General features: G+C 47.5%; 9 protein-coding genes across 9 annotated transcripts; 3 read left to right on the top strand and 6 right to left on the bottom strand.

The window, feature by feature from the left end:
• Nucleotides 1-273: 273 nt before the first annotated feature.
• On the bottom strand, nt 274-761 carry LAJ45_08464 (uncharacterized protein; the record flags this gene model as incomplete). Its single annotated transcript, XM_046118014.1, has 3 exons — nt 274-327; nt 384-439; nt 491-761. 3 exons carry the CDS (start codon nt 759-761, stop codon nt 274-276), a joined length of 381 nt encoding a protein of 126 aa, XP_045968940.1.
• A 3943-nt stretch (nt 762-4704) lies between these two features.
• Nucleotides 4705-5289, bottom strand: LAJ45_08463 (uncharacterized protein; the record flags this gene model as incomplete). The annotated part of the gene is made up of 2 exons (XM_046118013.1): nt 4705-5113; nt 5195-5289. The coding sequence occupies 2 exons, from the start codon at nt 5287-5289 to the stop codon at nt 4705-4707; spliced, it is 504 nt and encodes a 167-aa protein (XP_045968939.1).
• Nucleotides 5290-7523: 2234 nt separating this feature from the next.
• On the bottom strand, nt 7524-7961 carry LAJ45_08462 (uncharacterized protein; the record flags this gene model as incomplete). The annotated part of the gene is made up of 1 exon (XM_046118012.1): nt 7524-7961. The coding sequence occupies one exon, from the start codon at nt 7959-7961 to the stop codon at nt 7524-7526; it is 438 nt and encodes a 145-aa protein (XP_045968938.1).
• Nucleotides 7962-10918: 2957 nt separating this feature from the next.
• LAJ45_08461 (uncharacterized protein) lies at nt 10919-11893 on the bottom strand (the record flags this gene model as incomplete). Its single annotated transcript, XM_046118011.1, has 1 exon — nt 10919-11893. The coding sequence occupies one exon, from the start codon at nt 11891-11893 to the stop codon at nt 10919-10921; it is 975 nt and encodes a 324-aa protein (XP_045968937.1).
• A 1840-nt stretch (nt 11894-13733) lies between these two features.
• LAJ45_08460 (uncharacterized protein) lies at nt 13734-14006 on the top strand (the record flags this gene model as incomplete). The annotated part of the gene is made up of 1 exon (XM_046118010.1): nt 13734-14006. One exon carries the CDS (start codon nt 13734-13736, stop codon nt 14004-14006), a length of 273 nt encoding a protein of 90 aa, XP_045968936.1.
• A 1670-nt stretch (nt 14007-15676) lies between these two features.
• Nucleotides 15677-16144, bottom strand: LAJ45_08459 (uncharacterized protein; the record flags this gene model as incomplete). Its single annotated transcript, XM_046118009.1, has 1 exon — nt 15677-16144. One exon carries the CDS (start codon nt 16142-16144, stop codon nt 15677-15679), a length of 468 nt encoding a protein of 155 aa, XP_045968935.1.
• Nucleotides 16145-18852: 2708 nt separating this feature from the next.
• On the top strand, nt 18853-20235 carry LAJ45_08458 (uncharacterized protein; the record flags this gene model as incomplete). Its single annotated transcript, XM_046118008.1, has 1 exon — nt 18853-20235. The coding sequence occupies one exon, from the start codon at nt 18853-18855 to the stop codon at nt 20233-20235; it is 1383 nt and encodes a 460-aa protein (XP_045968934.1).
• A 2056-nt stretch (nt 20236-22291) lies between these two features.
• LAJ45_08457 (uncharacterized protein) lies at nt 22292-22643 on the bottom strand (the record flags this gene model as incomplete). The annotated part of the gene is made up of 2 exons (XM_046118007.1): nt 22292-22400; nt 22474-22643. The coding sequence occupies 2 exons, from the start codon at nt 22641-22643 to the stop codon at nt 22292-22294; spliced, it is 279 nt and encodes a 92-aa protein (XP_045968933.1).
• A 1389-nt stretch (nt 22644-24032) lies between these two features.
• LAJ45_08456 (uncharacterized protein) lies at nt 24033-25333 on the top strand (the record flags this gene model as incomplete). Its single annotated transcript, XM_046118006.1, has 3 exons — nt 24033-24043; nt 24235-24324; nt 24406-25333. The coding sequence occupies 3 exons, from the start codon at nt 24033-24035 to the stop codon at nt 25331-25333; spliced, it is 1029 nt and encodes a 342-aa protein (XP_045968932.1).
• Between the last annotated feature and the right edge of the window lie 1170 nt (nt 25334-26503).

The following is a 26503-nucleotide window of genomic DNA, read 5'->3' as shown; positions in this document are numbered from 1 at the left end:
TATCTCTCTCTTTCTCCTCCACTCAATACCAAAAGGAATGTGAGACTGCTTTTGAAGATAAAAAATATAACAGAAAACATGAATGGGCTGCCATGAGGCTTTTTTTGTGGGTTTTGTGGGTTTTTTATGAAAAGAAAACAAAAGAAAGCATGCCAATGCAATCATTATGAAGAAGTAAAAATTAGCCCATTCATCAATCTCACAATCCTCTCCCCCATCGAAACTCGTGGCCATCTATTGCTGAGAAGCGGTGGCCGAGTTGTAGAAAGGTATCTACAAAGCCTCGATGAGAGGACCACAGCTGTTGAGCTGGACAAGGTTGATTCCCTGTAATAATGTTAGCTACTGAATGGCTTTGGAAGGATTCATAGTGGTATGCATACGTTGCTGCTATTCTCCTGCTTGCAGCAGAAGGTCTTCTGGTCGGCCTTGCATCCATCTGTGAAATTGTTAGAATCGGTTCATTGTTGCATGGTAGTGAGATACTTACCCGAGAGGAAGCAAGCATCGGAGAGAACATTGTTCAAGGCATCGAGGGCAACGAGGCCACTGGCGCTAGACTTGTCGGACTTGTTGCAGCAGACTTGAGTAGTGCGGTCCTGCTGGTTGCTGCAGACGTTATGGTTTCCGCTCTGGGAGATATCGCCAACGTTGCCGCTGTCGTGGATCTCAGTGTGGGCCTTATCATCACCGGCAACGGGAGCGGCGATGACAGTCATGGCAAGAGCGGCGGTGGCAATGAGGATGGTGGAGAACTGCATTTTGATTGATTTGGTTGTTTGGGGGGTAAACTTAAAAAGTTATTGAAGTGGTAGAAGAGTGAAGTGGAAGGTTGGTTGTTGTTGGAAGTGGATGCTTTGGATGTTGAGATGAGAGTGATGAGGATGAGATTTGACTTTGGGGCGGAGAATGGCCAGGTTATATAGAAAATTGAGGCCTTAGAAAGTTGAATATTTCCCGTAGTCTAAGTCCCCCAACGCCCGAGAGTGCTGATAGTGAGAGAGTGCGTGGGCCGTGCTGCATGACTCCAGTGCGCCGGAGAAGGAACTCCACAGTCCTCTGGCCGTGTGTCTCACACTCTGCTCTGAGCGTACCTTCGGGATCGGCGTTTTTTTTTTTCAGCCCACTCCCTTGGCCCGGGCGTATCATCTCACAGAATGAGGTCTTTTTGCAAAGTGTCTCAAAAGATTACTGCAGGAACTAGAGACGACGACAGCTGTACAGCTTGCAGAGTGTTCTTGATACACTCTAAGACAATACTTGCATATCTTCGTATTCTTTTTTTTTTTTTTTTTTTTTAATCATGTAGTTTTATTGATCCTCCTCAGGAAGATATCTTTTTTTATTTTTATTTTCACATTCTCGTGGTCACCGAATTCCTCATTCTCAACCTAATCTTTGGCCAGCAAAGAAAAAGAAGGATAATAAAAATTCAATTGAGACACAAGTAGACTCTTTCACCAACGCAATTCACTTGTAATACGAAAAGTACCTGACTCCTTGCAAACCCGTCGAGGCCGACAAGAAATCTTGTGGTCATGCATTGACTGCTCTAATGCAATCATCTCCCCCGAGTTCCATATTTGCTACTTTCTCCGGCTATAATGAATGCCAGCAAAGCCACCAACATTCCTGAGACGCTTTAAATTTTAATACATCTCGTAATATTCTTTTCGAGAGAGAGATCAGAGTCAATCTCAGATCGTATACTCTCGTAATCTTTGTTGGTAACGTAGGTACGTAGTCGATATTTGTCTCATAATGAATTTCTGGTATTGCATTGTTGTTTGAGAGGCATTGATTGAGCTACTGCACCCAGCACCGGGACTCTGCAGTCGGACTACTTGAACACCGATGTTGTTGCAAGTAGGGCATATGGGACGTAGAATTTAGCAGATGCCGTGTAGGTCGCTGACCTTCTCTCGAACTCGGCGACGATTGCCCGATCCGTTCATAGCTAGCCGGGCCGGCTGCAACAGGCAATTCGCATTGTCTGAGCACTTAAGCGAAAATTAAAAAATAAAATAAATATTTTATCAGTCATCGAATTAACAACCTACCTTTACGCCCCAAAGGATTTTAGAATATCTCTACCTGCAATGTCAGAGTCCGCTGCGAAAAATACATCTTCAAGCGCGAGCCGTGTAACTGAAGGTTGGATTAAAGTTTCGCTACACACCACACAAGGTGCTATGCATCGATAGTGCAAAATGCCAATTTCTTCCCTTGCCCCTGCAAGCCGTAGAGATTTGGGGTTGTACACCAGTTCAGTTGGGTAGTTGTGTTGACGGTTGTCCTTCCATCCAACCAATAGCCACAGCCCAGCAAGCAGGTATCCCGTAGTGGTTAGATGCGGTCCTGGCAGTTCCCCTGCTTGAACAGGAGCACTGCACCCTGTCGTCTCGAGGGTTATTCCATCCAATACTCGAGTGCCAGACAACCTGGCAGCATGTAGAAAACTTGTTTACTCTACATTTGATCACCGACGATCACCGGTAAGTACCGGAACCTGAAATTATGAAGATCTCCCAGACGAGGTTATTGCATCCTTCGGAGACCTGGAACAGTGCACAATCCCAGAAAGCCACGCCTAAAATTATACCGTTTCTGGGTGAAATTGTACTACAACAATAGTAGATTAATTAATCATTGCACAGTAATATTAATGTCGTCCAAATAATATTCGCAAATCTCAGTGACATATCGTAGGTAGCAATAAATCAAACGGGATTTCGGCACGATACTACACACTGATCTAGCCCTTTTTTTTCTCTTTTTTTTCCTGAAGCCCTTCAGATTCGATCCGAGATAATAATATAAAAAAAAAAAAGAACTTCTAGTTCCGCATTGGTGCTGTACATCCAAGAATGGACAGCGTAGCTATCAATCAAATCCAGTACCGAATAGTTATCCATCCCAATTAGGCCAGTTGTCCGACAAGTACCAGCGAGGCGGGTGACAACCTGGCCTAGCCAATCCATCTACCTCCCCGCATAATCCCAGCCCCGAGAGCCAAAGATACACGGCCCGGTTCTGTGGTAGCCTGAGACACTTTTTACAGTGCTTAGAATCAGGACTTATCAGAGCTTTAGTTTTTTCTCTTGGTCGCCGATGATAATGTTTCTTCGAAATCCTGCTTGTCTCCACTTAATTCAAGAGAAAAAACGAAGAGGTCGGTGAAAGTACGACACATATCCAAGAGCTTTCCATGTACTCCGATTCTAATCAGCGATCTGTTGGTATTTTGGAGAGAGGCACTAGGCCGACAATCCTTTTAGTCACCTACGTGGATGTCTTCGAACCTCAAGCTGTATCCGACAACCAGGCTTAGACGCAAATCATTCCAAAGAGGAAGAGCCTGTTCCAAAATAGTTAATACCCCTAAATCTCTGGGTAAAACATGATGTAACCACGCCTACAGCGAGAGGTAAAATTATTGTAGAAACAGGGGTCTAAAAACAGGGTTTCTGTGGCTGGGCAAGCCAATAGGACTCCTCCCATATTTCTACAATAATCTTACCGCAAGCTGTATGTCGGAGTGACGGATGCTGGTCAGGAGTACATACTAGTATTTCTCTGACGTTTTTGAACTGGGCCATTATTGCATACACCCAAAATCATGAGCTTGGCGTATTTTTGTATGGCATGCAATATCAGTCGCGTCCACAAACGTCAGAGAAATACGAGTACAGGTGCAAATCACCCCCAACTGGTCAATTGGTCAGTAACAGTATCGCATAATTCACTTGAAACTGAACTACGAATTGTTTCTATCAACCTATTCTCATTCAATTTGATCACCAAATAAAGTGTACTTTCAAATACATACCTTATCCATTCTCAATTGATTACTACCCTCCTCGCACACACACACAGAGAGAGAAATGAAACCGTAAAAATAGTAACTTCAAACCTGACGATTACCTATTCGATAGAACCGACGCGCAGAATAGCCGACTGAAGATCATTGATTCATCGGTACCGCAGAAAAGAAACCTCGAGTTAAGACAGAAGAGGATACATGCCCGGTGGGTGTTTTCGAGTACACCAGGTAAGTATTCTTTCTTTTGACTTGTACCCACGTGAAAGCAACTCTGAGATCTAGTGATGCTCTTGATCTGTCCACGTGATTGATGATCATTGAGTGTTGGCATTGCAACGACCATTCAGCTCTCGTCAAAAGCTGCACTCCTGCGATCAAAACCGTCAAAGAGATCGATATCAGTACACCTGAGCTGTCGTTTCCTACGTAAGAATTCAAACTCGTGCAGGCACCAATGCAATCTAACTTGTTGGCAGAACCGAGCAACGCAACGGTTGTGTAGATCTTTACTGCAAAGAAGGCGCAATTCCTTCTTTTTCTATTTTACCCCAAAATATGAATCATTGCGCAAACTGAGTCTGCGGAGTACATTTGATTGGAATGAACCGGTAAATTCTTTTCCTGGTTGGATTATTGAGGGGGGGCCCAACCGCCTAGACCATGTACCAATGATGCACGGCACCTGTTGAAGTGGCATATGTAGGGCTATATTGAGGTCTTGTTAAGGTTTTGCCCTGCCAAGTCTTTGGCTTGGTGGCTTAGAATTGGCATTTCCAGACTTCACCCTTTCGTCGACAGTTACAATATGACAGGTCACCAGGACTGGTAACCAATGATAGACGACCCAACCCGTGTTTTGTGGACGTCCGTGTTCGCTCCGCTTACGCAGTCCTAACTTGCTCACACAGGCTGACCAATGCCATGAATAATTCGGAGTAACGGAGCGTGACGCGTGACGAGTGTACAACACACATGTACCCAACACGCCCAGCCCTCGTATCGCTATCGGTAATCAGCCAGATCCGGTTACGTGTCCCTAAAGGGGACAACATGGTTGAAAAACAAAAATTTCGCCTCATCAAGACGCGCGTGGGTGTTTTGTTCTTTGTCGCTTTGTCTCGACGACGCCGAAAGCAGACTGTGCCGACTGAGGTACCTCCGGTACTGATAGCCGCAAGTATCTCACTCTCTGCCTTGAGACGTTCGAGATCGATCAGAAGGCCATCTACCGGATGTCCTGGATTCAACCCTAGGGAGGGGAAGGGCAAGTCCAGTCTTTGGAAATACGATCTGTCGCAAGAGAAGCAAAAATATGTTAGTAAGAGAATTTAACAACTTTGATGATTGAGCTCTTCCTATTGATGTCATCACCTTTTCAATTCAGCCCGACTAAAGCCGCGCTCTCGTCGGCTAACTCGATTCAGGCTGAGGAATGCTGGCCCTTTTGGCGTGCCGTCTGTTAACATGGGATAACACGGTTAACATCGTGATGGGTTGATGGACTGGACCTCGAGTTTGAGGCAAGGTTGAAAGACGATTGGAGGACGTGGTTAGGAGGGACTGGTGTTGCTCCCCCCATTGTGACCTTTAGCGAGGCCACCTCAACGTCTTCTACTTTAGCGCCAGAGCGCAACACAGCTCAATTATCGTGAGCTTACTCAGTAAGCCACCAAAAGTATGTAGAAAATGTTAGAATAACGAGTGAGAATACATGAACATACTCATTTTAAAGGCATTATGGCGCTCAAACAAACTATTCTCGCTTATAGATAGATTCGCCTTATTTTCGAGATGGATATACGCTTTCTCGCGACAAAATGGGCATATCTGTAAAGGGAACTATGATGGATTGTTGAAGTTCTTGTTAATTGTATACATGAACTTATGCAACCAGCTCGTTAAACTTATTATTCCAATACGCTACTGTAAGTATCAATAACAAAAGGGCAGACAAAGCGATAGAATTTTTAATTTAGATATCTAGTATATTGATTTATTTAATTAAACTTTGATAAAGTCTTTAAAGCTTCTATTGTTTCTCTCGTCTACGATGTGTTACCTCGTTTAACTATTGAGAAATTGCACTTTGCGCGCTTAATTGCGGCGGTCACGATCTTTCGTTTCACCACCCACCTTTCACCTTTTCACCCTCCACCATGCGCACACCAGGGAAAACACAAAACCGGACCGACCAAGTACCAAAAACCCTCCCCCCTCCCCTCCAAAACTACAAACCTCAATTCCCCTCGTCACCGTCACGCCCACAACCCTAACCCATGTCTCATACCCCTCCCTTACATCACACCCCTCTCCACCTATCGGTCGTCCAATTCCACAAGTAGCCAACGCGCCGCGTCTACAATGCCAACAACACACACACTACATATGCGCTTATCAAGACGAATTATTACTCTACTCTAGGCGGAGTTTAGTTTAGATCAGTTGTATGACTAAATAATTAACTCATAGTGTAACGCTGTGCTGGGAAGGCCGTCCCCGTTTCTGGGTCGTGCCGGGGCGGGGGGACACCCCAGCTTAGCATCCTCGCCCGGGCCGTACCGTATACTAAGAATCCGGGGTTGGGGTTGGGTTATTCGGGTGGGAAAGTTAGAGTGGAAGAGGAAGGTAGCAAAGCAAAGTTTGGGTCCGAGGATTTTTTGGGGCCTTCTGGAAGAGAAAAAGTGGAATTGCGGAATTTTGTTTGGGGGGGAGAGAAACGGGCTCGTGGGTTTTAATTTTCGCATGGGTAGCTCTCTAGCTAAGATGGATTGTTTAGCTAGCGTACTTTAGCGTAGGGGGTGAGGTGCGAGTGCCAAGATGTCAAATGTTTCAGTCTAGCACTGAGTTAGCTCTACGTAAGCTTTGAGAGTGAGTCAGCGCACGACCGACTCCTGTGCTCGGATTATCATACACGGTCTCTATTTCTCTCCTATCCTTTACTGTCGCGTGATTGACTGTTGGATTTCTCATCTAGGAGCACAACTTCACTTTGGTTATTTTGGCCCGTAGGTACCGGAGCTGAAAGGGCGATTACAATTATTTCGTCCGGGCGGGATAGGACGTGTTGTTAGACGGAACGGCTTGGGCTTGCGCGGTTCGTTCGTTCAACCGTCTCGGGGAGTCTCTCCTTTTGCGCAGCGAATCGAATCGTATCGTAATTGCCGGAGCGCGCGCGGTCTTGCGCGGTACGAAGAATTTCCGGGGTTGGGGATGGGGGAAGTGGTTGTTCTTTTTTTTCTCTTCTTTTTTTCTTTCGGTTGCAGGTGGGGAGAAAATCGATCTCCGGATTCATGGGCGATCACTCGTTCATGCCAGGTTGAACGTAGGGGAGGGGGTGGGAGGTTGGGAGATAGTTGTGGGCGAGTGGAGTAAGAGCGGACAGCGGAGGTAGGTATCTGCAAAACTAGACTGTGACTTGAGATAAGCTAGATAGGTTAATCTTTTATTCATAGACTCTACGTAGATATCTTTTTTAGCTGAACACCACGCAGAGTAAGCGCTGTACTATCGTGATCATCAGTATGTAATATGTTGTAGAATACGACGAACGCAGCATGCTAAGGGTTAGGAATATCAAGAACCCACCGCCCGCCCACCTAGCTGCCCACCCGGCGTTCAGAGTTGTGATGTGATCATCGCGGTAGGTACTTCCCAGCCATTTCTCCAAGATACCCTTTTTTTCTCTCTCAAAACTCTCCTTCTACCAAGTTTCCCCCAAACTCTTTCTCCACGTTTCGCCAGGCATCTCTTTCATCATCCGCACCACACAAATGACCCTCCTCACACCCTTCCTGAACCTCTCTCTCACCTCTTCTGCGTGGACTGTGGCAGATTCATCATAATCGATATCTTCGTTATTATCATCTTCATCATGGTGATATCCAGTTTCGCTGCGGGGTACAATGTAGGACCGGCGACTACCAGCGACTGGCATGGGTATGCGTGAGTAGACTTCATTGGTTACGATGGGCGGTAATGGTGGTGGTGGGTCTGTATAATCTGAATCTGTCTCTCCATTCGTATCTGTATCTGTATTTACCTCGCTGCCAGTATGTTGCTGATCGAGTGTGTATTCGCCAAAGATGTCTCCACCTACGGCGCTGGTAGTGGTGGGGGACGAAGTATCAGAGTTCGACATTATTGTAGGCGCTGTGCAATTAATGTAGATAGAAGTTATCTTTAGCTACATAGACTCAGTATTCCTCTGTTTAGTGGGGATTGGATTGGATATGCTGCTCACTATATATCACTAATATATCATTTTCAAGATGCTTCTAGCTGGGTCCATCATGAAATATTGAACCTAAATACTGTCAATATGATACTTCACGTTACAACCAGAGGTTGTATCTCAAGTTCAACCTCATTCTAGATGAAGCTGGAATGGTTGGTACTGTTTGTTTGTTACTCGTGAGTAACAAGTATAACGGTGGTTGAGATATCGATTGTGAGATGCAGGACAGATGCCTTGGTGTACATTCTAGAATGCAATGGTCATGACGTAACAAGTCATATTGTTTTGGGTGTCTTTGGCCGCAATTAAGTTGCATGTAGCTCGATATGCCGGATAGCTGCGTGCGCGTACGGGGGCTCGAGGCAGGAAGTGGGATACCGAGAACTTCGGGAATAGGTGAGTGTTTCTTCTGCGGGAGGGGGAGGGGCATATTGTGAGGGATGAATACTGAGAGTAGCTCCTTCCGAGCGGATAGCTACATGTAGTAGTGAGAAGCTTGATGTCGAGAGAGATACATGTATCGTTTCCCCAAAGGCCAGATGTCGGGAGACGAAAGGTTCCAACCGAAGGGTGAAGCCAGTTCCTTTTTTGACTCGGTATGTTGTTTCTTGATGCCAACACGGGTGGATCTCATCTAATCAATTTCAAATAGAGGTCTCTTCTTCTTCTTCTTCTTCTTCTTCTGCCTCTCCTAGGCCTTCTCAATCCAGCAAGCTAGCATACGTGCTGCCCCTCACTGAAACCGATAAGCTTATCGATATCGCCAGCTCAAGCTCAAGCTCAAGCTCCACCCCCACCATGGCTACTGCACGACCAACGTTCCGCCCGGTTTCTCGGAGAGTAAACACTAACACAAGCTTTCCTGGAGGACGTATCCGTCGAGTCTGCCGAACGATAGCTCCTTGGCGTATTCGGGACGGACCGTTAACGTTATCCATCAAGCTCTTCTATCGAAACGCCCAAACGTCCATCCCAACTCAAGCCCTCTCCCTCTCCCTCTCCCTCTCCCCCTCCCCCTCCCATCAGATACCAAACATTAACTGCTAATCTTCAAGCATCGGAGCACTGCCAGAACGATACCAACTCCCACGACCACCACCGTCGCTATCAAGGAGGGGCACCAGCAGCACCAACAATGTGGGGATTTATGACCTATTAAGCACACCCGCCAAGCACCATGAAAGAGGGGTCGCTCCCTCTCGCGATTCGTAGGGCACGATATAGGATTACTCAATGGTGCAATGGTGCTGATCACGGCTCTTGGACCCGAGTAATCGGCGGGCCCATTGGCCAAACAACGGTTATTGAAACAGTAGCTCCATGAACTACGGTGCTTCTGATTGAGCGAGATGCTTTTTTTAAGTGCTCTTCGTATCATATTCATGATGGGGCTACTTGTTCATTCTTTCTTTCACTCCTCTCGCCCACACCCACCTCACTCTCACTTCTCACAATCTAACTGGCCCACTGGCCGGGGGAGAGAGCAAAACCGTACAGCACCCTCTGTTCTAGGAGCGAAATGGGCGAGTTCGCCGGCATTCGCAATATGGGGATGTCTTTTGTGATGGGGGGCCCGTTGCATTCCGTCCAGTCGTTGATGTTGCCACCCACCCTTTGAATTTCATCATCGGCGGTCGATCAGTTGCGGACATATGAAATCTTTCATGTAGAGAATGGTATATATCTTACGTTGTTGTACTCCTCCGCCGTGAAAAAGCGGGGATAGTGCGGCGCTGGGCGCATAGAGATGTGGTCGAAACGATCGGGTGAGTCATGGGGTGTCACTCGGTTCCGGAAGTGGGTGGGTGTTTGGTGAACGGTGTCTAGGAAGAGGATTGAGGAGGTTAGAGTGCGGGGTAGTGTTAAGTCTGAGTATACGATACGTGGTGGTGCTGGGGTTGTTGGTGTTAATGTATCTATATCTTCACAAATTACCCCAAATTACTTATGTACGTAGTCTTAACGGGACAAATAACCTCACAAGTAACGCCGTGACTCAAAGAATTATATGTTACTACATGCGCTTCTCAGTATACACGTTTAGTAAGAGAGCAAAAAAGAATGGTAAATATAATCGTCAGCTCCAAAGTCCAAGGCGGGATCCAATCTCCGGATGGGAGATTATCACCACTCACCTACTTGAAGAACCGGCCAGAAATCATTGTAATAATATAAGACACCCGAAATGAGATTACTCTAGGTCATGTATGCAGTACTTATTACTCAGTCTAGAGTACATTCTGTCCTTCGTGTGAATTGAGAACAAGTGTCGTATTAACCCCGCCAGAGCTACACACCTACAGCTCACCCCAATAGGCTGGAATCAACTTCATAGTCAATCACCACTCAACTACACAATACAACACTATACACAACGATGATGCCAAAAAAGAAACCTTTGCTGAGGTATCAGCCCACCGATACAAAAGACCGCTACCCAGAAACTCCGCCGAGAGTACTAGCGGTCAGGGTGTTATTCTTGAGGGGAAGAGACTTGGAGATCGATCGCGTATCAGAATTGTTTATTGGTTTTGGCTCTGGTGGCGGGCGGGTGGTATTTTATTCTCGGAGGTGGTATGGATATGCATGCTCTTGGGATCTCTGGCTGGATATGCATATTGATATAGGGTGGGTACTCTAGTGATACTTATGGGAGAGCTCGGGCGGCAGTGAACATGTCTATAGTAGGGATATTGCAGATAGGTAATGATCAATCAAGCTCCGGCCGGATAGCTACAGGAAATGAGGTCAGGATGGGAATTGCTGGCTGACATGAAGAAACAGACACTGGGAAACCTGTTTATATCAAGCAAACGAGAGCTCACATATATCACATATATATTGACTATCCATTATCATCCTCAACGGGCCCTCGCCCAAAGCCACTCCTCAAAGCCCTCACTCCCAATCTCCTTCGCATCGCCCACCTTTGTCGCCCACCTTCTCGACATGGACGCCAACCGATGCTTCTCCGGCGACCTTATATACGTCCACAGCTCATCCTCGACTGCCTCACTCCCATGGCACGCCACCTTCACCGCCACGCCCAACCGCGCCAGCACTGCTGCCCTCGCCAAATCCCCATGCGCAACACAGATCTGGAATGCATCATAGTACGTCCGATACAGGCTCACATCCTGTATCCCCTCCTCCCCCAGCAGCGCCAACATCCTCTTACAGCACCCCAGCGCCTTCTGCGGGCTCCCCATCATCAGCCTCCCCCCACCCACCAGCGCATCCAGCCTCCCCACCTCACTCCGCCGCCCGTCGCTCGCCGCAACGGCCGCCGCATCCCCGGAACAAACACTGCACCGGCACTCGAAGCCGAAGTCCTTCTTGAGCCGCTGCTGGCGCTGCGCGCGCGGATAGTTCGTTGCCTCCTCGTCGAGATACGATACGGAGATCTGCTCGCCCGCGGCAATGTCCTTCACCGCGTGCACCACCTCCTGCCGCGTCTTTTCGTTCCAGCAGTAATTCGCGTTCGGATTGCAGCTGTGGTTGAAGCGTGAACATGTCAGGAACACGCCGCACTCGACGGCGTCGACGCCGCAGGGGAGCGCGTTTGTGCGCACGATCCCCGCGAACGGGTGGGTGGTGTCGGCAGTGTGCGCATTTGTGAGTGCGAGGAAGGCGTGCAGCTGCGGCGGGGAGAGCGTGCGGAGCTTGGCGGCGATGCCGGCGTTGGCGGCAGCGGTGGTGAGGAAGTCGGCGGTGAGCAGGAAGAGTGCGGCTTCGGAGATGAGGAGCGTGCCGCGCGTGATGGGGGCTGTGGCGACGGCGCCGAGGCCCGAGTTGGGGATGGCGGTGATTTGAAAGAGGGGGTGGGTGGTGGTCATGTTGGGTGGGTGTGTTGGCGGGAGCTAGCTGTTTGAGGGCGGGAGGGGAGAAGTTGATATAGGAAATTCAGGTGGTCGCTTTAATTTCACTTGGAGGGTGGATATGGGTGGCCTAAGTACCACATGGAAGCTCTTGCTGGTTAACAAGGCTGACATAAAAGCAGATATATATCACACCCGTATCCGCGCGAAACAACTTACAAGGCGGCCGAAACACCGTTCTTGACCTATCAAAATGCTCAAACTCACAAAAAAAGCAATAAAAGAAGCCCTCCAGCTTTATGTGTGGGTGGCCTGATCAGCTGAAACAGTTAGAAACCTAACCCTGGCGGTGGTAATGATCGGTTTTCCGGTTTGGCCGGATAGCCGGATATCTTGCGTCGCCCGAGCAGTCCGGGATGTTGGTCTGACACTGGCCGCTGGAGTCTGAGAATAGTAATGTGCGCCTGGGACGACCTGGAATGACTATGGGCACTGGGCACTGGAGTAGGTGATAGATGCCATGGGTCAAAGTTGGCAGCCATATCGTCGGCGGAGACGGGTGCGGATGATACCGAACGGGACCGTGGCTTGGACGGAGATCAGATAGCCGCGCTGGGGGCTACTCTGTTAGAGCGCGGTGGTCTTTATGCATTTTGGGGGGGCTATGTGTAGCTCTGAAACATCGATCACTCGTCTTGCTTAAGTAACCCACTAACCGCCTCTTTTGCATGAGTAAATCTCTGGGTAAAGGAAGTGGGAAGACGTTGGGCGGGATGAGGTCTAACGGCCCTAACCAGATTTATTAATTACATGTAGTAACAAAAACAACTCTAACCGAAATAGGATCGAGTGATATTTGGTGAAGCCTATTATCTTCACCAGTAGGAAAAAAAAGGGGGATCAGGAGGAGGCAATCAGGAATTGTATTGGAGTTATTCAAATCTATTACCGCTCAGAGTATGGGTTTTGAGGCGTGGTCATCTCGAGGTAATTTTGGTCTCGCTTTGGGGTTGGCTGGCTGGGGGGTGTTTGGCGCGCGACGTCTGACCCGGGTCCGATATCAAAGCCTTATTCGCCAAACAAAAGTACATACATCGAGCCATTATTCATGTCTTCTGAAAAGATCCCACCGGCGGCGATATCGTAGAAGCGCCATTTTGCTTGGCAGGCAGGGCCAGGGTTGTCGTGTGGTGTGGCGCGAACTAATATACAGTATCTGGTAAAATTATTGCGAAAGTGGGTTCTCCGTGACCCGATAGTCCTATTGGCCCTTAAAAGGTTTTTGCTGCGAGCACAGACCAACAAATCCACTCTTTTAGCTCTGACTTTTGCAATAATTCTACCGGATACTGTAAGCAGCCACTGACCGGGCGGTTGTGTAACGCTGACCGGTGGGTGTAACTGTGAAACATCTCGGTGCTGGCCGGAATATCATGCGTGATAGTGAGTATACATACCAATATTGTAAGAACCTGGATACTTGAGCTCACTCTCTCTATATTAGGTAATAACTTTTATTCAAGAGCGCATTTGCCCCATCCCCGCCTCCGCCATCGCCGCTCCCGCCGTAAGAGGCCCACCCAGTACCGGCCGTGAACTAAAGAGTACTCGAGTTCATCATGACTTATCCGGTATTCTCGCATCCCAAGTACGCGTAGATATCCAGGGCATTCAGATTATATATATACCTGTAAAAGCCATTTCTCCAGAATCCAATTAAAAGTCAATAAAATCATCCCCCTCCCTCTCCAATACAGTCCTCCAATTCAAGCCTCCAACCACAACCGGATCCGAAACACCACCACACACTGCCGGCCAGCCAATATTACTAACATCTACACCAAGACCTAGATACACAATGCACTCCCACCGCTTCCTCCTCCTCCTCCTTATCGCCGTCGTATTAACACTCCACCCCGCTGCCGCCACGATGAATCCCGCCACGATAAATCCCGCTGCGATAAATCCCGCTCTTAAGTCCATCAAACTGGAGTCATCATCAGGCGCGCACCCGAAGCCCCCGAGAGTGATGGCCGCGGCAAGGGCGTGTAAGGGAAAGGCGGAGAATTGTGGGGATGGGGCCGTGGATAAGCATGGGAGAAGGAGGAAGTCGAATGGGGAGTGGGTGTAGGTTACATGCAATTGGGGTGTTGGGGACGTTGTGCCAGTTACAGGAGAACGTATGTTTCAAGTACTCAGTGAAGTCCAATGGAATACCAGCTGGTCTGATCATGTACCGGTAATAATATATATATTATATATCTCCTAATATATAAAAGGTCCTTTTATGCCATAGTCTATGACTGCATGCAGAGTTTTGTACCTAGAATCAATAAAACTACATGATTTTAAAAAAATATATATATATAAAAGGTCAGGACGAAAAGAAATTTCGCAAATGGCGGGCGATGATTGGTCCTGCACCCAGGCTTCCTACATGTAACATTGAGAGTGTACTAGAATATGCCGGAACAGCCCTTCAGTAAATGATTGCTCTGTTTACTCCGCCCGAGAATGTATTTTCAAGGGGAAGACGGTTCCAGCTCCGAGTAGCAGGAAAAAGGAACGTAAGGCTTTATTTCATTCATCAACCTGGTTTGAATTGATAGCATAAATTAAGATGGGCATTATATATATATAATAAAAAAAAAAACAACCCGCTCGACATCAATAATTTACAAAACAAAACAAAAAAGAGCAAAAAAGTTCACAACACCGCCTAGGCCTCGGTTGCTACGTCTTTTCTACGTCCGGAGGGGGGTTGAACGCTCACAAGTTCGGTACAGAGTGTGAGCTCTATACCGCTGGGCCACGTCCAACCCCATGTTCACCTTCTTTCATTTGCTGTTGCTAACTCCATGGGGGGCTCGTATATATATATATTAGTATCTGTCCATATTACAAAACTCAAAGCACCGTGCATTCTAGATACCACACACAGCCTCCCACTATCCCATTCCACCCTCACCCCTCACCCCTCACCCCTCACCCCTCACCCCTCCCTCTTTCCCCTCCCTCTTTCCCACCCTAAGGCCAAACCTACGGCCCATTCGACTCCGTGTTCTTCTGCGCAAGCTTGATCCAATCGGTCTTTGGTTCTCGTGTCGGTGCTGCGCTCGCACTGGAGATACACACAAGCACCAGCACAATCACAAGGAGTGGTGCGAGGTTCGAATTCAGGTTGGTGTGCATTTTCTTGAAAGACGTGGAGTTGATGTGTTCCGTTGGACCAGCCGCCGTACCTACAGAATATAGGGCCGAGTGATATGGATGGTTTATACAGTGGGGAGTGTTGGCCGGGGGTTCGAGTTACCGGCTGGGCTACAAATAAGAACTGGTGTCGAAGTCATGGTGTTTCACTACACTGCTATACAGATGTAGCTAGGTCGATGGTCTAGCTAGGATGGAGGATTCGGATGAAAGGGGTATAAATAACCCGTTCGACGACGTACGGGGGAGGGGAAGTATATTTGACCCGAAGGTACGATTTGTTATACGGTCTCTCAAATTGCAAATTGAGTTCACGTACTGCATATATGTGTAGATAACGAATCGTGGGGATGCGGCCACGGGTATATGCATATCAAGACGGATATAGATTGAAAGCTTTGATCTGATCTTTGCAATTGAGATATGTACTAGCTCGAACTTCAGGTTTTCATGTGATTTTTATATTGATAAGCTTAAAGCACAACCATATTCTGCCATATAATTACAAACTCCGAACCCCTCCCACAAACAAAAACCCCAAACCCCTCAAACCCAAATCTCAAACCGCAAACAAAGACTCAAACACCCTCACTAATTCCTCTTCTTCTCCGACTTCCCTCCCTTCCTCCCACTCCTATCCGGCCCCCGCTCCGACTTCTCCGTCCTCCCCCCCTTCGCCACCGGCTTCAGAACCGCCCTCTTCCCCTTCTTCTTCTTCTGCTGCTGCCTCTGCTTGTTCTGCTGATGCGCATCGTTCGCCTTGTTCGCGCCCTTGACGGCCTTGTTCGCGGTCTTTGCCACATTCTTCGGTGTCGCCTTCTGGGCCACCTTCTTGGCGGCTTTCTTGGCCGCCCCCTTGGCCACGGCTTTCGCAATCGGCCGCGCGATGGCGCCAATCAACCGTGGGATCAGGAACCAGAAGGGCTCGGGCTCTGCGGACGGCGTTGGGGAGGCGCGGGGCGCCGGAATGGGGTTGGCGACGGGCAGGGCGGCGGGGGCGGCGAAGACGACGGCCGAGGTGCCAAGGAGGAGGCAGAGGACGTATTTGAATGGGAGCATTTTTGGGCGGGTGGGCTGGGTTTGGCTGGACTAGGCTGGGATAGATTGGACTACTGGCTTGCAGTAGTGGTTGTGTATAAAAACGAGTGTGGAAAAGTTGGATTAATTGATGCGGTTGGTGTTTAATTTTTCTTCAGCCTGCTGAATTGATCGTGTGTACGAGGTAAGGACCGTGGAGTGTTAGCGTGAGTTCGCCAGAAACTACGCAGGAGTGTGGGTTAATTCTTCTTCTTGGGATGGTCAAGTAGGTTTATATGGGAAGCTTGGCCTTGCCGGAGGTTCCGGTATGCCTTGGGTGTGCTGCTAGCACTGTTTTGGGCCTGCGGTGAGAGGCGCGGGTTGGGATGTGTATGTGTTTCGTCTTATATCTGCCATCACCGAGGCTGTGATAGAGTGTTTGTCATTAGGTTTTCTCACCGGGGGGTGAGTGCTGTGGTGACTTTTGGAGATGCTGTAGAGATATACTGCATTCGAGGGATCATCGTCATAATTGCCCTATATGCACACTGGGTGAATGCATGGGTAATGATATTTAAGTTAAGCTTAAACGTGCCTTGTCCTTACACTCAGGCTTATCGACGGAAGGGGATTTATTCCTCTCCCTAACTACGTAGGACGGACAGACTCCAAGTCGTCCAGAGGCTACTCTTGAGATTTCAGGCCCTAAAATTCTCTCGAGTTGAGCAGGTTTTAAATAGTAGTAACATCCAAAACGGTTGACTGCAACCTAGTCATATCATGATCTACATCTCTATATCTAGGTGAGTCCCCATCCACGGCTAGCTCCAGCTGAAAAATATATAGTTTATTAGATCAATTATCTAGGTAAGAGCGCTAATTTATCAGACAGCACTCGGTAATTACCAACAAATGGCTGTGGTTGCGTTGATTTCTAATCGTGTTCGGCGAAGCTTCGGTAGGTATATTTCTCTTGGCAGCTGTACGTAAATATATACGTGTAGTAAAAAACCTCGGATGAGAACTTCGGCTCCACAGTGAATTAATTGCTGAGGGGCTGGGGTTGCCTGCTGAAGAATATTCCAACCTTAGTTCCTGATCAGCAGTTTCCAGATAACCGGTGTGATGCCTCCCTCGTGTTCGATAGTAGACGTCTCGAGCTGCACTTTAATGTAGTATGATACCGTGCCTAGTAATAGCGCTGGCAGCAGCTGCAAATCCACAACCAAGCACTGTATACTTTGGCCGGTAATTATTAATCCCCCGACAGTCATGAAATAGTAGGTAAATGGAGGTGTGTTCTATTTCGGATACGTTGTAACCTTACCAATGTCTTGACCGGAGGGTGGCACGACGGCGCCAAGCCTAACTGTAACACGACGATAGTTGGACTTTCCCTGCCTGGCTGTTTCAGAGACCACAACGCCCAACATGAAACGTAGTTTTGAAGAGATTGAGAATTCCGGGGATTATAACAACATCTATCCTCATCCCTAAAAGGTAGAATACCTGGCCAAGTCTATCAAGAAGTTCAGACGAAAAAGCTTATTTATGACTAAGACAATAGCTTCCAGGTCCACCAGACTGTCGGAGACGAGTATCACACCGTAAGATTCAGAGATTGAAAGAAGGAATGCTAGGTAATGACAGTCCTGGAATAATGTGAGCTATGTAAACCACCAGAAACGGCTGTAATACTCTGTAGTCTCTCCGGGTGGGTTCTAGGTTTCTTGGTGACTCCCGTAATCTAGCTGCAGAAAATCCTGTTTCTACTCCCTCTAGAAGAGCTATTTAGCAATTTAACTACCGGAAAAGCCCCTAATTTACTATGAGAAATCATGTCCCTTTCACCATTAGTTGGTCCGTAGAGGTACTCCGAAATAACTGCAATCCGATGCATACATCTGCAAATCTCGCCGGATTAATTCGGATATTCAGTTCATCTGTCCTCTGCAGCGCTGATGACTAATCACACGCGCTAACCGGAGCTATCGAGTCACGATCCAGCCACCACATTTCATTTTCACCCAGAAGCCTGACTCGATTCTGCGATCAGCTCAACATAAAGAGTCACGCTGAATTAACTAATCAGCGAATTCCAGCCACTGCGATTTCTGCCACTTTCTTATCGATAGCAAGATATGGCGCGGGGCTGAGATCTGATAATCAAAGATGAAAAAATCATTTCCGGCTTGTTCGTCGGATGTATTCTTGACATAGAGTCATAGGACAGCAGATCTATATGACTGCTTTTGAACATCATAGAAATTTGATAACCAGCCGGATTTATTTATGTGTGAGTCATGCATTGTCACTCGACGTGCATTCTAAGCCAAGATTTGTGGTCCTCGAGGCCGGTTCGTAGGAACACATAACGTCACTCGTCAGATGTTGTGCAATGAATTATGAGAGTAACCGGCCAACACACTGGTTTGGGGGCTTAGATGTTTTTCTTTTCAGTCACCTGAGTCAACAGCATTCAATTCCAGCCCCTCGAGATAGGACTTGAATTGAGTGTACTGAAGCTAAACGGCTTGGATATTTATCCAAAGACTCCCCAGAAATTACGAGCTACCAGCCACAAGCAGATATTGGTCCGATTCAATCACAAGTTTACAATGACTGAGATATTTCCCGCACGAGTCTACAAAATCCATGGTGAATTTCTTGATCAAACAAGTTAGGACTCCTGATTGTATTATATCATATAAAAGTCGGCATTGACTTACAATAACTCCTTAGGGAAAAATATGACCGCCCAAAAAGCCTTGAACACAATATACCGTGACAGGGATTTCCCCCCGTGGCCAATCGAAGGGGAATTCTCCATCTATCCTCGAGAGAGCATTTGCCGAATCATCATCAACAAGAAGGGCCGAATCTGCGGTAAACGCATATCCGACAGCTGTGCGGGATCCCTGCGCCAGCACGTGAAAACGGCGCACTTGTCCGAAAATTTAGAAATTCGGCAGAGACATCTCCGGAAACTAGAGCTGGTTCCGGGGAAACTTGGCCCTCCTGGTAGAGAGGTCGTCGCGGAAGTCGTGAAAGAACTTATTCGCCGTTACAAAAACCCATTTGACCTTGCGAAGATCCGATTCGATGAAGATTCCTCTTCAGATGATGAGCATCATGAAATAGCAGGGGAGGTCGTGGAAGATGTAGAGGAGGACGAGCGAGAGGAAGATGAGCAAGAGGAAGATGGAGAAGAGGAAGAGGAAGAAGAAGAGGCGACGCAAGTGGAAGAGGTGACAGATGTGACAGCAGGGGGGGAGATGACGGATGGGGAAGGGGACACACCAAGTGAAGCGGGAACATGCGAACTAGCCTCGATGAGTAAACATATCCCTGAATATGACGGAGAAGAATTGGAAAGCCAAGAAAAAGGCAGCGATACTACATGTAGCTCGTTTGACGCAGGATTCTTACCTGAGGACGGCCATGAGGAAGTCAAGTTAACCAGGGAGGAGAAGGGTGACGACTCAGAAGAAGAGAATATCCTAGATAATGAGAAGAAGAGTGAAGTAGTGGCGAAAGGCCTTCAGGAGGCAATTGATGCCTCTTCGGACTGGGGCTACAATGGAGATGACGATGGTGATGATGATGAGCAGGTATTTGAGGAAGATCTTGAGGTTTGGAGGGAGGAAAGGACATGGGAGAAAGGCAATAAGCAACGCGATGAGTTAATGTTGGATATCGATACCGGTAGAAAAGAACATGAAAGTCATCTAAAGCTTAAGAGCGAGAAGAAGGAAGATACACCCTCAAAGCGTCAGCGTTCAGCCTTCGATGACTACACCGACGGAGATGAAAACGAAGACGACCACGAATCTTGGTTTTCAACACCAACACCAGCACCCTCAAAACGCCAGCGTACCATTGGGGCCCGCTATGTGCGTATTGAACGGCAGGGTAGACCAGTCGCTCTAGCAAAAGAAGGAGCCGTCCTGAAAGCAGGGGAACTTGTCGAGAAAGAAGAGGAAGCTGTGAAGAAAGAAGAGAAAGCTGTTAAGAAAGAAGAGGAAGTTGTCAAGAAGGAAGAGAGTCCAGAAACCCCCGAAGTGTACTATTTAGCGAGGGAAAGTGGTGTATTTTTAGATTACGAAGGGGATATATATATGTCAGGAATCTAGAAGGGACGTGCTGTGGAAATTTCCTATCATAAATGAGCGTTTTTCATGGTTAAATTCCAGTTCTTATAGCAAGATGTATGTACTGTCTGTCGCAATTTATATGCAAAGATTTGTTTTATACTAGGAAGAGCTCAAATGGTTTTCCGCTAGCATCCCCATTTATTAACCCGATATATAATTACCGTAATTTTGTTAGAGGAGTGTTATTCGGGGTGGCACCACGAACAGGTGTATTAATAGGCTCGAGTTATGCATTATAGCCTTGCTGATGGTTCTTTTGGACTAAAGATAACTGGGTTAATTAGAGGGGATGCGACCGGTTCGCGATTTGAATGACTATTCGGCGATGGTAAGCTCTCTCCCGTGAGTCGATCAGGTCCGATGAAACTGTTTTAAGCGTACTGATTTGAGAGTAGGCATAGGCAACGAAACCAACCTGGACAGGAACCATAACAGGTATCTCAGATCCATGATCCCAATCGATGGAATTATCTATTTCCTTTGGACTACTTATGGCGTTAGTTCGGATGACTCTATTCAAGTGTTCTCACAAGTCCCAGGCAGTATATATTGAAGAAGGTATAGTAGCCTGTCTCTCTTTTCGTGGCGTGGGTATGCCTAAAACACAATCGACGAAGCATCATGGTAATCCAGATTGCATCCTATTTCCTTCGCATTGCAAGCTAAGCTCCACCATAAGTAATCTTCGCCATCTATCTTGGTGTGGGGCCATGGAGTTCCGGCCAGGGATATGTAGATACCCATCCACATGGGAAAATCGTTGTTGGAGGGCGACATCCTCTCATCACTAGAGCTCTTAGAATGTCGAACCATTCTACATGTGAGCCATTGGCATTATTTAGTGTTGCGTATCGAAGCCCAGTGACAGACTGCTGAGTATTCACAAAGGTTGACTGGCTGTAGAGCTCGGAGTTGCAATGTGTTAGTTGTACAGATAATGAAAAGGTTGAAAGTAGGTGGTCGGCATAATTTATAGATGAGATCTGGATCATTGAGTGGACTATGTACGGTTGATTTCGTGGATTTGAGGAGGGGTGGAATCTAGAATAATAGTAGTGAGGAAGGGAGGAAGAGAGTGAGAGAGAATAGCGGTAGAGGGAATAAAACTGGTTTACATATATCACTGGTTTTGAAGAGTGACTTTTGGTGTGTAGACCATCCGCACTAAGCTACGCTACGTCCACAGGCTCTGCCCTAACATGTGGCTAGAATGAATTAAACAAACAAAAAAAAACAACAACATGTGGCTAGACCAACAAGCGAGTGATATTCTATGATTAAACCACTAATTCTTCGAATACCCAAAGGTAATTACTACCTACACCCTAAGACATACGCCTTTGTGATCGGAATCATACTCGTCCTATGCTGAAGAAGCCGCATATTTCCTCCTGCTATCTAGGCCACTCGGGGGAGGAAAGGCTCGTGCCTAAATTAAAGCACCTGACGATGTTTCTCCGATTCCTACACACATACTAATTTTCAGCGGGTCGCGCTACGGGTGGATACTTTTATGTCTATGGAAGCTATTCTGGGAGTTTTGGTCATGGACCGTAGCACATAACTGACGGAAGGCTTGATCACATAATGAATGGGGGGCTCGACTGTGTGGCGCGTTGTACGACCTACGCCTTCTTGATTGGTGGCCTGGCAGGACAAGTATAGGCGCGGTAGATGAAGTGATTCATGGAGGCTGTGTGGGGGGAAGAGGTCAAACGAAGAACCGTGATGTGGGGTTCGATTGGCCGAAAGAAAGCCTTCGCTGTTCAGCCCCTTTAGCTGATGACCCCCCGATTGACTATGTATATACATGTATATTAGGTAGGTAATTAGCATTCTGGTCATGAGGAGCTTTCTTGGTTGGACGTGAAAAGGACGTCCGGGAACTGAGGTTGAACCGATAAATCATGAGCTTTGTAGAAAAGTATCGATAGTTTTGAAATTAGGGTACGGCCGGAGCTACATGTTCTAGACATAAATGTAGATCAATTTGATATTAAAGACTGATTAATCAACGGGAGGCATGGGACTCGACTTATTCCTGGATTAATCCCGTTGCAATGAATTCGACCCTTCGCTTGGATCTCGCAATGCAGATCTTTGATGTGCTAACCAGCATGACTGGTTTTAAGGTTTCCTCGTTGCTGATCTGTACTCAACAAAAAATGCCACAAATTTTGCCCCAAACATAAATATCTCTCCAAGGTCGAAGCATACCCACAGCCACCGCCCCCCAGTATGTAGCCGTTCATGGCCAGTCTGACGAATCTTGTGTTTGGCCCGATAGAAACCAAGAATCGGCAGATATCTAGACCATACCTCCGCGTAGGAATCTTAGGCGAGGACCTCCATGTGGATAAAGTGCTTTCTGGTCGTAGTGCGCACATCTTGGCCTGCCCGATTTTCAGGGCAACTTTCTCGGCATCTGTGTGTGCAGCACGATAGATATCGCGTGCAGTTGCAGCAGCTCTCCAAATTTCGTCCAGAGTGCCCCAGGGGGAGGCGTTCGTTCAGCCCCGAGTCCATTTCCATTCTCACCGCTCTTGGACTTGTTCTGATGTATCTACATACCGCCATAACAAGAAAAATTGGCTAGATCAGAATTACTTGTATGGGAAACTTCTGATGTAGATCGATGCCATCCAACCAATTATTCAAGCGGTAGTCCCTGGACGGAGATAGCCAATTTTTCGTGTTTTGGCGGTATTACGATGGATGTCTTATCTAGACGGGAATGTCTGTCAAGCGAGACAGGACAGGGTTCATCTTAAAGTGGGGAGTACCAGGATGGACCAGTGCAGGGCTAGGGCTGAGCGTACGACAAACCGGGAAACAGCGTGGCTTGATTGTGGGGTCCGGGGCCACCGTAACAGTAACCATAACGCCAAACAAATCAACAGGAGGAGGAGCAGCAGGCAACTGGAGGATGAGAGATTTGAGGGCCGCAACCACCTGGATCATGGAGGATAAACCGGAATCCACTTATGCAGAGAAGAAATGAGCTAGGTACATACGTGTTTGGATTGGACTAGAGTATTAAAAACTCTTGCATCGTTCTTACCATGCAGTCGTACGATGGTATGTAGATATATTTACCACCTTTGGAACTCGCTGCTGTACCTCGCAGAACGCCACAGGGCAAAAAATCACGCGTCCAAAAGTGCACAACAGAAAGCCACCCTCACGATTTCGCTTCTAGAACCTAACCGGCGAGTTCCTCGCTTGCTAGGCGATTTGAACGGAAGCTGACTCCGTCCAAGGCGTGGAAGTAGGAGATAGTTAATACAGACGACAGACGAACGAAGGATCAACCTCACGTAAGGGAGAGGTCTTTTAATTTTCCCTTTGTTCCCTGTTTTTCTTTTCGTTCTCGAAGGAAACTCAACGGTCTTCTTTCCTTGGTTCGCGAAAAACGCCGTGCAGGGATGGGGGGAATGATTATGATAGGTGGATCTTTTCGGTACTCGCGGTTGTTTTATTTCCGAGCCAACTTTTGAGATCCTTAGACGGGCACATGAGTCTAGCTAGGCGCTAATAAGCTAACTGGTTCGCGTTGATTTAGGGGTTGCAGAAACCGTTGACACGCGCATTTGACAGCTGACTTTGACCGACCCCGGGTGCGGGTACGTACCGAGAGTGTGGTTAGGGGTGGGTACGAATGGGGAGCACATAGGCATAGGAAAAACAAGTTGCTCTTAAGGCCTTAACTCACGAAAGATGGAAATATGGGCCATGGGTATGTGCCATACACACACTTACCAAGGCATGGGAGCACGATGCGTGCATGGTAGGTTTTCGCCTGTGGAGAGGAGTCACTGCTGCGGAATGGTGCTACGTACGTGGTGTTTGCGTGGTTGTTTGGCTTTCATGATTAGAGATAATGACCGAATACTAATGTAGTATCCTAAATAGAATAGAACAAACAACCTCGAGCCCGATCAACCGCGGCCGATGATACTGACCCACACACCCTCGCAGCTTGCGCCCTCACACCCCTTCATCCGATATAATTAATATATTCCAAGATAATGTTACCAAACCACGTACCCTAGATCTCCCCTCGATCATGTATATATCCTACCCCATTCACCATTTTTTTCTCCTCCCACTCTCAAAGATCTTTTCGATATCTTACTCATATATACCTAGAATCATGGGCTCCTCACAGTCATACACACAGCTACAGTTGTTCGAACACACAGCGCAATCAACGGGCCTCCTATCCCTCCCTAACGAGCTCCTTCTCATAATATCAACCCACCTCGACCGTGCTAGCCATATCCACAGCTTGATACTGATAAATCGACGTCTTAACCGCCTTTTAACCCCCACACTCCACACATACGCTCACCTCCCAGTATCAATATCACCAAAAGAAACCCTTACATCTCTCCAATGGGCTTCTATGAACGGGCACATACCGCTCATACGTCTCCTACTCTCCTCACACCCCAAAAATGCAGACATCAATACAGTTGCAACTCACACACGCAATCGTCCGTCCCCTTCATGTACCACAGCACTCCACCATGCGATCGCTCGTGGCGACGAGGAGATCGTGCGGCTTCTACTGGATGCAGGTGCCAAGTGTGACATCCAAGATGCCTTTGGTAATACAGCAGTTCATGCCGCAGTGATTCGGGCAAATAGTCTTGCGGGAAAGCGGAAACTTGCTTGGCTACCACTACCATTCCGAAGCTGGGAAACAGAAACACGGCTTCTTAATTTGCTGCTTGGGTATGAGTCCCCACTAGATATTGGAAACAATAAAGGCGACACACCGCTGCATATCGCTGTTTCTGGGGTATCTCCGTGTGCTGCAGCAGTGGCGGGAATTCTGCTGGATAACGGGGCGCAGGTAAACGTGAGAAATGGGTGGAAGTATACGCCTCTACATGTGGCGGCAATGGCGGGCGTTGTTGAGGTTGTTGAGGTATTAATGCGGGGCGGGGCGGATGTCGATGCAGACGGAGAGTGGTGTCTTACACCGGGAAAGCTGGCGGAGGCGAGAGGTTTGACTGGTGTTGTACGAGTATTGGGGAGGGGGAAGGGTGTTAAAGTTGTTTTGAAGGGATAGAATAGGTTTATGATCTTTTAACTGGCCAGTGAGTTTAATTTGATTCTATGTGGAGGTGTGGGATTTTTTGTTTTTTTGTTTAATTCATTAATTGCATTGGAGGTGTGGGATATATAGAAGGTGTAGAGCCTTTAAGCTCACTGGGCTTTTTGTTATTTTTTTCTTTTTTCCCCTGTATTATTATTTACATGTAGGGTAGACATCTTGGGGCGTTATAGAACATGAGCATAATAACGATGGAGACTGTAAAGTACATTTAATGGCAATCGGAAAGGATTTGTTCAAATTATCCAATCTGCGTGTTTGGTTTGGATATCCGGGGCCGAGGGCTGGATTCCAACGCAACTCTTCCATCTCCTATTTGCTGGCTCAATCTCTCACCGTCTTTCGATGGTTATAGACGGCTTAATGCGTACTCTTCTTATGGAGCTTGTGATCTTTTGTCCGTGAAATGATTGGAATGCACCAAGAACTTGGTGGTGTTGAAATTCCGCACTTCGTTGTCTCAATGAGGTGGAGTCTTGTCGTGATGGGTGGATTTAAGAGCTTGCTCTATTCCTATGACCGCTGCATGTCCTGAGAATAGATAGCACCTGCCAAATGTACCTGAAGGCGCGATGGTAATATGGTATCCGCTATTGAGCCCGAAGAAGTTGTGCGCACAATTCAAGCCGGGATAGTTATACTATAGTTCATATCGGGGCACGTACAATTTTGGCGAGGGCCTACTCAACCTACCGCTCGTAAGTCGCGTGTTGCGCGGTAGTTCATGAAAGCTTGAACGGATTTTGCCCCCGATGAAACTCTATTGTAGTTACGTTATTGGAACTCAGTACAGGTGGGGCTTGGAGTAGTTGGCATTGAAGTTCTTCCCTCACGTGCCTCGAGGGGACAGATTTCCTGCGCGCATCTCGATGGAGTGTAATTTTAGATTTTGAGGATCATTCTTCTAGCGAGAAATGTTGTACGCTCAATGGCGAGGCCCCCAATCAATGCCTGAGCTGACGGTTGAGTTTTCGCGCCTTGGACCAATCGGAGTATTTCTTTCGTGAAGATATCTCTCGAGTCGTTCTGCTGCATTGTAAGATTTGACCCTGTGTTAATTGATGCTTCAGATCAGTGAGAGTAGTTTCACAAGAATTGAACCAGCTCAGCTTACTCGCAATCGGG

The sequence above is a fragment of the Morchella importuna genome (assembly GCF_003444635.1).
Source record: "Morchella importuna strain M04M26 chromosome Unknown Morimp01GS029, whole genome shotgun sequence".
NCBI lineage: Eukaryota > Fungi > Ascomycota > Pezizomycetes > Pezizales > Morchellaceae > Morchella > Morchella importuna.
This window is presented reverse-complemented; position numbering and strand designations above follow the sequence as displayed.